We start from the raw sequence: 14024 nt of genomic DNA, 5'->3' as shown, positions 1-14024 counted from the left end.
TTGAAATTTACATTATCTTTTCAGAACAATAGTTAGACAAACATGGAACTATAAGTAGCTATACGTTAGCCGACCAAATCTCTCTTATCTAGTAGCTTTACTTTGTATATTTATCTTTGAATAACCAATAATTCAATTTTATTTTAATGATAACATTTTAATAATTGTAACAATAATGGATAGTATCTCAAACTAAAATAAAATTACATGTTATGTTTTCTTTTAGTTTAGTCTCTACCATATAAATTTTATTCTTGTCACTAAGGTAAAAAGTCCGCACATACTGTACGTAGAACTTACAATGTAATACAAAAATCTTAAATTTTGGGTTTGATACTTAACTGCCTGCGAATGTGAAGTGGAGGCAGAGGGAGGGGCTCTGGGAGAAGCTGCTCCCTAGCGGGAAGAGGAGTTAAACAGTGGACGGGGAGGGGGGGGGGGGGGAGGTATTCGCTCTCGCCACAAGTTCTCAGAGAGACAACAAAACTGAGCGGGTGCAGGGTGCTGGGGTGTGCTTGCACTGTGCCACGCAGACACACACACACCACACCAGGCGTGTTCCAGAAGCACTAAAACAGGAGCTGGGCGCCTGACAAAACACGCAGAGCCCAGCTGATATTCTCCTGCCACCCTTGACAAGGCACACTGAACTCTGCTGTAGCTGAAGACACGGTGGTCGGGAGAAGAAAGGGAAATCAGACAGCTAGCTCTGCATGGGACCGTAGCGCATCAGGCCAAAGCACTGGGACACGATCTAACACGACAGGATAAAGTTTAAGTCAAGAGGGTACAGTAGGAGGAACAATATTAAATCCGGCCCTCTAAATACGGTCAAAATTAAAAAAAAAAAACTTTAAAAATGCAAAGAAAGCACTGATTGGCGTCACACCAGACACGGTTATTTACTACATGCATGCCTGCCATGAATCACTAACCACTGGCAAATCTAGGTTATGATGAGGTAAACTACCCCTTAAGCTGGAGTCCCAATGCCACGACAGGCACGACATACTCAGTAGCCAATTAAATACAAGGTCACAGTGACATCATCACGACAAAATATGCACCCAGACTGCCTGCAAGAAGTACTATATTCCATTTTTGATTTCTGCGTCCCGTGCCGCACGACGGAAAGCAAAATGGAAACCTTACAAAACTTAACTTCTAAAATTTTTAGTATATGTTTATGTGGAAAAATGAAATTTAGTTTTACGTTTTAGTGACTTCAAATGATTTATTACGTTTCTTTTTAATTTTTTGCATAGCTAACACGGAATAATTTTACTGTCCCTTATTTACATAGCTATAACTTGTATCTAAAATAAACTTAATCTCACTTAGACCCAGAGATAACTAAATGCTATGTTGATATGCACTTTAACTATCAACAGGAAAGATAAGATTTTTATAGGACCTACAGAGTTTCTGCACATTCTATACTACATTTTAAGGTACTATTTGGCATGGGAAGATTTGTCGACAGCCATATTAGAGTTTGTTGTGTTAATGTTGTCATGGTATTGTGACCTGGAATTATGTACAACGTATTATTGGATTTGTGGTGTTGTGTCCATCATGGCATTGACACCAGCTTTTAAACTTTTGGCATTTCTCACCAGCTGCTGCTGACTTGCAGGATGACATAATATAAACATTGGCTAAACACTCTGTATCTGAGATATTTTTGAATGGATTAAACAACCGTTCTAGGTTAATTGGGCTAAAAAGTAAATAGTGCTAACTAGTGATGGGATTTTCGATACTTCGATACCTCGATACCTTCGATACTTGACGGTATCGCAAAGTATCGAGTATCGAAACTGTAAGTTCGATACATTTTTTCAATACCGAAATGCTTGTTCATTTGTATTGAATTAAGTTTTGAGTCGCCATCGTACAAAATACAACTACAGTAGAACCTCGATGAAACATTCCCGTTTTATACATTTTCCAGTGTCATACACTGATTAATTTTGGTCCCGCCGAAAGTACAATATTTACAATGGTTTACTTTCCCGAAACATACTTGTAAAATCATTAATTTCTCGTTTCATACGTTTTTACGAAGCGGAAATCCTAAAATGCACAAAAATTTTTGTTATATTCCTCCTGATAAACTACGTTTTAATGCTTTTATTTTGAAAAATGTTTATTGTTTACCTTTGCAAACGTAAGAAAATAACTTTATCACACCATAGATATGGATAGTATCAGGAAGACTGTGCACTTCGCTAGTAGCATCTATGGCCAGCACCAAGCGAGACTAGTGGCGCAAACTAGCAATGATTATGAAAATGGTGCACGCGCTTTACCAAGGCACGGATCTCATATTTTGTGCATTCATTAATCTTTGAACTGAATATACCCGTTTTTTATTGTTTTCTTACGATCGGATTGTTTTGTAATTACGTTTCTCAAGTTAAAATGTTATTGAAAATTGGTCTGTTGCATAAAGTTGATTGTAAAATGAAACAAACAAGCAAAAATTTCTGATTTTCTTTTTACAATAGCGTAATTTTTTTATTTCTAATTTAGGCTTGGAGACTCCCCCCCTCCAAGAAAGAACTTCATAACATTTTGTAAGGCCACTGTTTCTCATTTTGTATTTCACTTCTATTTTTTAAATTGATTTTAATACTCAAGTCTTTAAAGTTGTTTGCAGTTTGTATTTTTGTAATAAAGAGGGAATTTATATAGTTTAAAACTAATTTATGTTATTTGTAATAATTGTTACTTAATGGGAAAATATTTTTCCCTGGAGTATCGAAAGTATCGAACTGAAAAAACAATAAAGAATCGAGTATCGAAAATGTGGTATCGTCCCACCTCTAGCACTAACACTAATAGTATTTTGCACTGAATTTTTGGAAAACCCTGGCCACACATAGTGTACTTTCATGCAATGAACTGTGGTCACGAAGTATTGCAATCAGTCATCTTAAACTTTCTTGCTATCAAAAACAAAACATTGAACTACTGATTTTTATTCTTCATTTATCATTTGAAACAAGTAGGATTTGTTCTGTACAATTTGAGTGGTGACGTAACATTATATGGCTAAGAGACAAGGATAAAGATATTGTTACGATCGCGCTTGGCTGCAGTGCTTGGCGTCGCCACGCTCGTTCGGCCTGTCTGCGCCCCCTTCCACCCGCATCCTCTCCCTGGTATCTCATGTCATACTATCTCGCGACATCCTGACCGTCGCAGCGCGCACCTGCCTCAGATTGAGCTACTTAAAAGAGGCCGCACTGCTTAATAAAACGACTAAGACATGTTTATCGGCGCGTTTTGTGGGAACCCAATGCTTGTTGCGTTTATCGGCGTTCTTTGAGCAGCCGCCGCGTCCTTCGACAGGACTCACGACGCGTTTCTGGACATTTCGACGGCAAAGGTCGCGCGATATCTCGGAGACATTCCCGATTGTTCTGGACGGGAACCCAAGGACTATATAAGGAGGTAGGGCCGGCCTTCGAGTCAGAGTCTGAGTGGGGAGTTCTCCCGCGGCGGAGTTTCCGGGCGATAGTGCCGCGGGTGCGGCAGAGTGGCGAAGTCCTTGGACGAAGGTTCCAGGGCAGGGAGTGAGAAAGTTCAGTGGAGTCGGGAGTTTTCCCGCGGTGGAGTTTCCGGGCGATAGAGTCGCGGGCGCAGCGGAGTCCCGAGTGAAGTTGCGAGCGAGGAGTCGAGTGGATCCTCGGCGAAGGGCAAGTGCGTCGGCGGCGGCGGAGTGCGGCGGCGGAGTCCCGCGGCGGAGACCCACGAGGGGTACTGCGGCGAAAGTTGCGCCAGAGGTGCGGCCCAGCGAGGTGTGTGGAACGAGTGACTGGGGAATTGACATTTCTTGAAGTGTAATTCATTATTTGCCAATTTAGAAGATTATTTGTAAGTGACAAGGAGTGGTAATAAATAAAACTGTGTGTGTGATAAAAATCTTTAATTGGGCTATCCTTTACGAACCCCCGTGGAAAATCGTAACAATATAATGCAAGTCCCTTAGAACTTTCAACAATCTTTACCGGTTGTTGTACGCCTAAACATTACTCTGAAAACATGCATTTTAGCGATTTTAACTCTTCTAAAAATACAGTTAAAAAACTTAGTCCAAAATCAAAAGTAATTTCTGGCCCTCAGCAAATTCTTAAATGCTTTTTGTAAGCAGACTCCACTCGGATATCTTGAAATTGCGTCGCTTTCCCTGAATCTCTCCACACCGTGAGTGTGCGTGTGTGGCCAGGTAAGCGGCACCCTTAAGTTTAAATAACTTACTGCGTTGTCCAGTCTTCACACTTACCATCTTACCAATCTGTGCATCATTCAGTGTTTTTCCCAGTCTCCACAAAAATTTCACATCTTTACGCATCCCAAATTGGTGTATGGTTTGTACTATGTACTGAGAAACAAACAAATAAATAAAAAAAAAATAATTAAAGTTTATATGTTGTAATTGTTACACATATTACAGAAAATATATTGTAACATTCAGTATATAGTAACTGACAAAGATGTACTATGCAAAACTATCATGGTAAACTATTTATGTATGTGGATTATGAAAAATAATGAAAATAATTGTATGTGAATTTAAATGAAAACAGTTTATTGTGGTATATATGATAAAATATTCTTTAAGTGCAAGAAAGTTAATTAAAATTGATATTATTCAGCTGTTAATAAATTATAAATGATGATTATTTATTTTTTATTCCAATTTCGACCCAACTTCAATTTTTCATTTTGCACACCTCTTCAGTTTCTCTCCTGTACAGAAGGTTTTTTTTTTTTTTTTTTCATATGCCATCACATTACATCTCATCAAAGAGGCCTTACAAATAAAAAAAAGGAAAGGAATATACTGTTGACATCTGATTATTTCAGCACCAATAAACAAAAGAAAGTAAATATCTGTTTACCCTCCTTCACCTACCAGAATACAACTGCTGATGGAGAGAATGTGGTACATATCACTCATCGTCCGTGTTCATTTTTTTTTGCAAACGGCACGAAAAGCCCCGCATGCTGAATTTAATTAAAAACAAAAAAAATTCCGATTACAGACATACTGGTCTTAAACAAGAAAGTTGTAGACGGTTATCGGTCGTACGTGAGGTGGAATGAGCGCTCGTTCTCTCGCTTGTGTGCGTCGTGCAGCTTGGAGACCTCGTCCACCAGCGTGGCGATGGCGGCCGTCTTCTGGTCCAGCCACTGCAGGGAGTTCATGTGGGCGTTGAGTATCCGCCCCACCTGCACCATCTGCACAGGGCCGCTGGCATTGTTTTACAAGTAACAACTCCAAAGTTCTCACACAAACATTTAATTTACAAGAGAAAAGAAAACTCAACATCTTATATTTTGGTTTTCAATGTTTTAAACACTTTATTCTTAAATAAATCAAATAAAACAAGCCATAAATACACATATATATAAATCTTATTAAATACATTAAGCATAAATGCCATATTTGTATGAAAGACATGCTTACAGTAAACACACGTGCAAATCTGCATTAAATACAAACTAGATTGTACTTAGTATGTACTTGGAAACACAATTCCTGCGGTTTCTGTGTATGAGGCATGTCGGGCTATGATGGGAGGAAATACAGTAATATAGCTCACTAATGATTACAATAATCCACATATCTGTAACCTTATGCAGCTAAGTTGCTGTAGTTTTTTTTTTTTAATTTAGTCTTCATTTTCTTTCTTTTAAATCCTGGAAAGGAAGGGTCTACACACCGTGTACCCCCTCCGCCGCCCCCTGGCTATGCCCTCGCTCCTTCATGCTAAGCAACTTGACGAGGCAAGACTTTAGTGGATGACAAACCACTCGAGTACCAAGACAAGCCAGTGATTGGCAACAAAGTAATAGAGAACACCTTAAAACACATCGATAAACCTTTGAAAATCTGACTCTACAAAATATTTTCAATGTTTACCTTCTGCTCAAAGACAAATTCTGTGGGCTAAACCAGAATTTTATTTTATTAAATAATTTCTGTTATGTGTGTAATGATGTGCACTTAAGAGAAGAAAATAGTTGAATAAAGAGTTTATTAGTGATGGGTCGAATCCCAATTTTCTCGAATTTGAATCCGAAAGAACGTTGCAAGGGTCAAATATAAAAATATACAAGAAATCAAAAATATTAACTATGGTGTTGAAACATAATAAATAACCTTTAAATTGTCATTTCACAATTAAGTTTCCAGACTCAATATATTATGTAATTTTATTTATATAATTACATGTTAAAATTACAATATCTTACGGACCGGTAACAGACTACATATGAAGAAATAAAGTGACCTAGTAAACTTCATAGCTCATAGGTAATCAGTGTTTAATTTTTTTAATTTATTATATGTACACAAAATATTTTTCTTCAAATCATTTTCCTTTAATATCAAATCCTTCGAATTTTGATTTGATGGTATTTGAGGATTTGATTAACCCATCCCTAGAGCTAATATTATATATATATGGTTAATGCTGAAGTATGTAATAAAACATAAAAGATAATTTTTTAGTGACATTTAGTCATTTTCAATATTTTAACTGTACATTAACTTATAGAAATGTTTTTTGCTAATGCATATGTTTTTATAGAGTGCTAGTATAAAAATTTATTAGAAACATGTTTAAACTATTTTTGGCAATTTTCGTTTTGAATTTGCTTCAGAATGAAATACTATCTGTTTCACCCACAAACAGTATGTATTATTACACACAACATTGTGCTTGTCACTGTCATTGTAGGCTCCTTACAGTGTCAGATTAGTAAAATCCAAGCAAAACTTTGCAGATACTTTATTTTGCCTCAAGTTACAACTATGTATGCAAATAGGCTTTACATTCTTCTTAGGGGTGTGCAATTCCTCAAATTTCAATTCCATAACATACTGACAATCCCAGTCAACAAACTATTGGAATTTGGTTCCCATTCCAAAACCTTACTCTAGCTTTCCAGGATAGTACCTATGAAAGAATAGGGAAAACAACTGTTATCCCAGTGGTACATAGTACGCGCAATTCAAAACTACCAATCCAATGAAATGAAACCTTCCATGTTTTTTTATTAAATTTAATGATGGAGAAATTATCTTAGCACCTTGAAGAATTATTTCTAGACCTAAATTATGTAATTACATAATCACAAAGTACAAACAAACAGGAAGAAGGTTTAACTACAATTAATAATTCTTTTTTTTTCTTATCATTCTTTCTTCTGGTTAGCAGATTTCCTCCAGTTTAAAAATTAATAAACCTGAGCTTTTTTAAATGCCACACCACATAATTGACATAAAACCAATTTTATAATACACAATGAAGTAATCTACATTCTATGGTTCAGCACACACTGTAATCCAGCAGCAATCGTGCTGATTGCATTCAGATTGTTTCAGTGAATTCTGGTTGTAGACTTAGGCTGTCAGCTTGCATTATTGCACTGCCTGCGTTTTGGTTTGCTCAGAGTTTACTTCTACTGCGTGTTTTCATTTCAGTGCAGTGTCTAGCGCTGTAGTGCTCTTCCATTAAAACATTTACAGGCTGCCAACACTGGTGTAATGATGGCAAACTCTGATAAAATGTTAACATGATACTCTAGCGCTACAGAAATTTTGACTGTTCATCAGTAACTTATACATTCCATATTACATAGTTTATATTTATGGTAGTCATCTCTGTCAACGTCCATTAAAAATAACGTGGTTGGTAACAAATTGAAATGACGATAACGTAAAATTTTGTCCTTTACTGTGAGTAATTAACTGAATTTTTATCTGTACGTATCTTATCCAGATGGCAACTTTTAATGGATGGAAAACATTTTCAACTGATGAAGTACTAAACATTTAAAAGTGTGGGGACGAGCAAAAAAAGGTAATTGTGTTTCACTCACTGAGGGGTTAGCGTGCCTATTTCAACTATGAACACAATTGTGAAAAAATTTAAATCATTGAAAAAAATACAGCCCAGTGTGGTGATAAAGTACTGTATTTTTATTAAATGTAAATCATCTGTAAATGTTTGACATTATGAATTGCTAATTTAAGTATGAAAGTACATGTGTAAAAAGTGTTACGAGCATACTGCGAGGCAAGGCCATGATGCTAGCCAGGTTCCTGAGCAGGCCTGCCAGCGGTAGTCTGGTCTGGCTGCCCCCGTGGTGATTCATGACCACTGGCGTCACGCGCATACCTTTGGGGATTAGGGCAGCCCAGCTTCGCTACCCCCTACCCCCGCTCTGTCATCTATCCCTCAGTGGTCTGGGAATTAAAGAGGCCACGCGTGGATTGACGTGAATAGCAGGCCAGTGTTCTGGGTGCTTCGGGCATTGGGTCGACCCAAATGATGCGACACATCATCTGCATGCGAGGCCCTTCTAGAAACATGGCCGAGGACTATATAAGCAGCGGCACCAGCCTCCGGAGCAGCGAAGAGTGAAGAGTAGAGGGAGTGGAAGTGAGGGACAGTGCATGCACAACAGATGATAGAGAAGCGCGACAACATGTGTCGAACAGAGAGCGAGGTACAAGGTGTGCAGTGGGAGTGTGAACTGTGGACTGGACCGAAAGAGATTAATTATGAACAGAGGTTTTGAGTGCAGTAACTTGATTGATAGATTACACCTTAAAACTGTATTAATTAATTGGGCTATCCTTTACGAACCCAATTCACCCCACTTATAACAATATAATAAATGTATGCTTACCTATACTCTATACAGAATGTAAATGAAGGAATTTAATATTAATATTTTGATATGACTCAGGCACTCTTATAATTATGTGTATATCAGAGAATGGTAGGCCTTTGTTAAGATCCTATATCACTGTTTTCAGAGAAAAAAATAATTTTTCATAAATTTCCTTTATTTTACATTTTCCCACATTTTACATTTTTAACACCCCTTTGAATAGTCTAAAAAAAGGTGGTTCTAGTGTACTTTTCCTAACTAAAATTTTAAAATTCACCAACAATTTTTTTTTTAAAATCATTCATCTATGTATTTTGCAACTTTCTGAAAAAATAAAGCATATCCAGCCTCCACCACCACCATAACTGATAAGTTATCTCTCCACTGTATATGTATCTTTTTATATTTCACAAAACCCAATCACCATTTTGTAGTATATGTAAGGCATGACTATGCGGTAAAACACCATCTGACCAACAAATGCTTTCACAGTCTGGGATACGGCATAATGGAGTACAACATAATGCCCTAAATTTACTAATAACGACTTTTTTTAAAAGATTTAAGTAAATTCCCTGCTTTTTCCTGAATAATTCCAACTTCCCTGACTTTTCAGAATGTGGACAACCCGTTCCTGTCTTTAGCAGTTACATTATATTTATATAGTTCTACGTTTGGTATGCCTGTTAAACTATACTGACATTCACTAATCTTGAGTGAGCCAGCATGGCCGTGCCCCTACATGCCAGTCAAGACCTTTCACCGTAGCATCTTTCATAAACAAAAACAAAGCTGCCACACACTTTGATAAATAATCAACGATATAAAGACACAAGAAGTACGGACTATCGCTTTCATGTTGCTAAGCAGTGACATACATCAGTACTATCGATTGGGGACTTTATAAGAAAAAAATAAATATTTGAGTTATTAGAACATTTTATATTTCAGATAAATATTTGTTTGCTGTGTTACACATCTATCACAAAGCACGCAACATCCACAGCAACACTGCATCTTATTTCAAGGTTTTCAGAAGTGAATAACCAACTTTACATTTACACAATGTAATTTTTTGGGACTGTTTACATTAGTTCAAATGTAAGATAAACTGTACCTTTCCTGACTGAGTGATATAATTTGTAGTAACCAAAATTATACCCATCCTTTCAAAGAAACCAGTTTGGTTTTCCGGCAGTCATGGATTTGAACAAAAACTGAAAGTCACCTCATCAATTGTTTCGATTAAGTTGATTGTAAGGCCACTAATACTCACTGGATCAGTTGCATCCTTGACACGGTTTGCTTCATTGAGATGCTCAATGACTTCCTTCAAGTCCTCAGTCATCTGCTTCAGCTGTGTGTCAACATTCTCTGCCAGCTGATACCTGCAAGATAAGGTTGCAGTTATAAACAATAAAGTTGCAATAACAGTAGCTAATAACTACATTTCATGACAAGTAGAAAACTGTAATTCACGGCAGTTAATTTCCTTCTGGGCGCCTAGTTGATGAGGGGGGAGTAGGGGAAAGGGAAGAGTCCAATCGCTGCCTGTAATTTTCAAAGATGTAGTAACCATTACTTTCACACGTCAGGGAGGGTGAAGATAGTATTTTTTCACTGGTGGCTTGAAAGGACGTTTATAAGATATGTGCGCTTGTGTCGGTGTTTCTTCACGCCCATCCTGCTGGATACATTCCAAACTTTATCACTTCCATCAGGGGCCGCCTGGCTGGGTGCACTGATTGGCGCACCACACGCCTCATAGCCTCTATGCGCTAGGCACTGCACTGGCGTGCAGCCATCGCGCTGGTAACATGAAAATTCCTGTGACATTTACAATGCTGTGTTCAGTATATTTCAAATCTTAAAAGTCCATGAACACCTGTTTTAGCCCCTTTGATTATTTTTTACAAAAAAAAAAAAGTGACGCCAGGTACAAAACTTGTTTAGGAAAAATACTACTAGTAGGGACAAGATTTAAGGTTTAATTTTTAGACTAATTTAATTTTTAAAACAGAAGATTTTAGTGTTATTGTTTTTATTATTATGATATCTGTTTATTCCTAAAGTTAGCATAATATTGAACACATGTGACAAATGTTTCATGACACTTATTTTACCATAACAGTGTCATCTTGACTGACAGATGATGCACTCGGAACAATAAAAATAAATCTGCAAATGTTTGTTTGAAAAATGTATCAAAGCTGTAATGTACAGATGAGTTACTAATAACAGTTGTAAGATTGAAAAAAAGTAGAATTTTTCCAATTTTCTTACTACATACATTTTTGTAAAAACTTCATGCTGAATACACATTACATTCATTGAATTTAATGCATAAATTTTAAGTTTTTGTGATTTGAGTTAAGTTATAATTACAAATTCTGATTAACTTCATGATAGTAGCTGCATTTTGGTGCTTTATGGTGTATTTATTAACTTACCTTTTGGTGTCATATGGATATGGTGTTTTGCCATGCTTTTTGGTGTTATTTCTGTTTATCACAATTCACAATATATTCTTGTCCCTAGCTATTAGTAATCAAAATCTTTAAGAAATACTGACCAGTCTCCAAATGGATCGGAGCTCTGCATGCCATTTGGTAGCTAAGCCAGGTGGCCGTATTAAAACTTAAATAATTTATTTTTGTGTCTGGATGAAATTTCTCCCTGCTAATACAAGGATAAGCCAACATTAAGTTATGTCCCATGACTAGAGCCAAGATTATATGGTTTTATGCGAAATCGCGAATTTTCACGCGAAATTCATCCCAAACCGCGAAAAATGCGAAATGTTTTCTAACCACAAATAAACACCTCAATATTGATTTAAATCGTTAACTAGCGACTATTGGTTGATTGACAAAAATTCTGTATCTGTTTGTAGAATAAATGGTCATCATCCAACTGCAGTGTGGTGGTTATTTAATGCGTTAATTATTCATCTTAAAAAATTACAAGATATCACAAAAATTGACGATTTCACGAACAAAAAAAAGATCGTTATCGGAGTTAGGTTAGGGTTTTTAAACGCATCTAGCCACTAGAGATCACGCAATATTAACAACTGACGATCGTAAACTAAAATTAACAAGTTAACAAACACAACAACGTGAAAAATCTCAGCGCCTTGTTTGCTGTATCCTTTGAAAAATACACGTGAACAAAAACTGCATTCATTAAATAAATACGTATGAAAATAAAATAAAAGCGAACATTGATATTTAATGATCACTTGATATTTAATGAAATTTCATTGTAACGCAATTTTGTGTGCATGTTGAATAAGCAGTTTACCGTGAAGCCTTCATTTTCATTTCACACTTCACAGGCGAGAGAGCCAAAATCGTAACATAATCGAAGTTTTCCAATTGCTAATGAAAAAGCACCATATTGCAAGGATTTATTTATTTTACGGTCATTAAATATTTTAAATAACGCTTACCTACCCAACCCTCCCGGAAAAAAATAAAAACATTTATTTCACTGACCTGACATAACCTAACCTTTTACTTCGGGTTGAGGCTCTCTCGCCTGTAAAAAGTAGACTTCCAGCGGTTTATTTTTTCGCTACAACTTCAGTAAATATTTTTTTTTGGTACCTCCAGGCTTTGTTTACAAAAAAACGTGCATAAATGAAAGCTAAATTTCTTAATCATGCCGAAAAATAAAGCTACTGCGGCATCACGTGCTGACGAGTTTAAGAATGAGGGATTATATGTCAGTGACGGAAAAATACTTTTCTGTAAATATTGTAATTGCCGTTTGGAGCATGAACGTAAGGACACGGTAAACAAGCACATAATTAGCGACAAACATGTAAAAGCTAAACGATCCCCATGCACTTTGAAACGACAGCTTTCTATCCCAGAAGCAGGAGTGGCGCAAATATGCGCAAAAAAACAAAAGGAAGATTTTGTTCTCGAAACTGTTGAAGCCTTTGTAGCTGCAGGTATTCCTCTTGAGAAACTTGACAACAGCAAGCTGACTGCATGGATGCAGAAGCATGTAAGTGGTGCTGGTGATCTTCCAACAGCGGATTGGATGAGGAAAAAGTACATTCCCCTACTTAGAGAGAAAAAAGAAGTGGAAATCAAGCAGCAGCTCTTGGGGCAAGATGTGGTCATACTCGCAGATGAAACCACTGACAAGAGTAATAATTGTGTTTTCAACATCTTGTTTAAAATTCTGAAACCAGGTGCTGAACAAGATGTTATCTTAGGGGCTTCTTGTGTCCTTGATGCAGCAAATGCCGTTTGTTGTTCTCGGGCAGTGATTGATGTATGCTCCAAATATGAAGTCAAGGAAGAAAACATAATTGCGTATGTTACAGATGGTGCCAGGTACATGACAAAATCTGCTGGCACCCTTGAAGGTGTATTTGGTGACCACATGTACCACATACAATGTTGGGCCCATAAAGTAAACATTGTTGGGCAGATCTGGAAAAACAACTTGGAAGAACTGAACCTCTTCGTTTGTAAGGTAAAGATGGCCTTTCTTAACACCAGAAAGAGGAGGCATGCATACCTTCAATTTCTTCTCCAGAAACATGGAGAAAACAAGGCTCTGGTCAAGTTATTCCCCATGCCAGTTGTTACACGTTGGAACACATGGTTTGAATCTGTATCATACCTCGCACTCCATCTGCACGACATTGTGGAATTCTTTGAGCAGCTTAGCGAAGATAACTCTGGTGTTAAATATATCAAGGGACTCCAGAAGGAAGAGTTACAATGTCTTGAGGCCACTCTTACATTTGTGGCTCAAAACTGTAACACCTTTGTAGAGCTAATTAATTTTCTTGAAGGAACAAAGTATCCTACTGCTCATCAGTTGTGCACAAAATTGAGTAAACTGCAAACTACTCTTGATGTCTCGGCTAAGGGAATATTTCCTGAAAATGTTGAAGACATTTTGGCTGAAATGAAAACTGTCAACTCTGCAGCCCTTAAAGAGCAGTTCAAGAACACAGCTAAACTCAGTCTTATAAAACTGATTGATCTGGTGAACACTGATCCATCTCGTCAACTATTTCTGGGAATCAGCGCTCTAATGAATCCTCAAAATGTAGGAAACATTCGAGTGGAGGAAAAAGAATTCCAGAAACATATTGGGAACCTACCTTTCCTTTGCAAGGTGCAGAAGACCTCTGTAGCGACAGGCTACATAACACTCCAAAACCTGGTTTCCCAAGAGCAGAAGAAACCGCATGTGAACTACATAGACATGGTGGACATACTATGTTAAATGAAAGCGGATTATCCTGAATTTGCAGCTGCTGCTTTAAAGTTAATATGGATACCTGCAACGAATGTGGA

The 14024-nt window shown here is 37.2% G+C and overlaps 1 protein-coding gene across 4 annotated transcripts in view; it reads right to left on the bottom strand.

Annotated features, from left to right (window-relative positions):
- Positions 1 to 4424: 4424 nt before the first annotated feature.
- The window catches only part of LOC134541696 (nuclear pore glycoprotein p62), a 46606-nt gene continuing 37006 nt past the window's right edge, over positions 4425 to 14024 (bottom strand). For all 4 annotated transcript variants that reach the window (XM_063385328.1, XM_063385326.1, XM_063385327.1 and 1 more), the window contains exons 7-8: positions 9974 to 10085; positions 4425 to 5250 (exon numbers count right to left, since the gene is read on the bottom strand). In XM_063385328.1, coding sequence (XP_063241398.1) covers positions 5089 to 5250; positions 9974 to 10085 — 274 coding nt within the window. In that variant the 3' untranslated portion in view covers positions 4425 to 5088. The remainder of the gene's footprint in view (positions 5251 to 9973; positions 10086 to 14024) is intronic.

The sequence above is a fragment of the Bacillus rossius genome (assembly GCF_032445375.1).
Source record: "Bacillus rossius redtenbacheri isolate Brsri chromosome 4 unlocalized genomic scaffold, Brsri_v3 Brsri_v3_scf4_1, whole genome shotgun sequence".
Classification (NCBI taxonomy): Eukaryota; Metazoa; Arthropoda; class Insecta; order Phasmatodea; family Bacillidae; genus Bacillus; species Bacillus rossius.
Note: the sequence above shows the minus strand (reverse complement) of the source record. Positions and strands in the feature narration are given on the sequence as shown.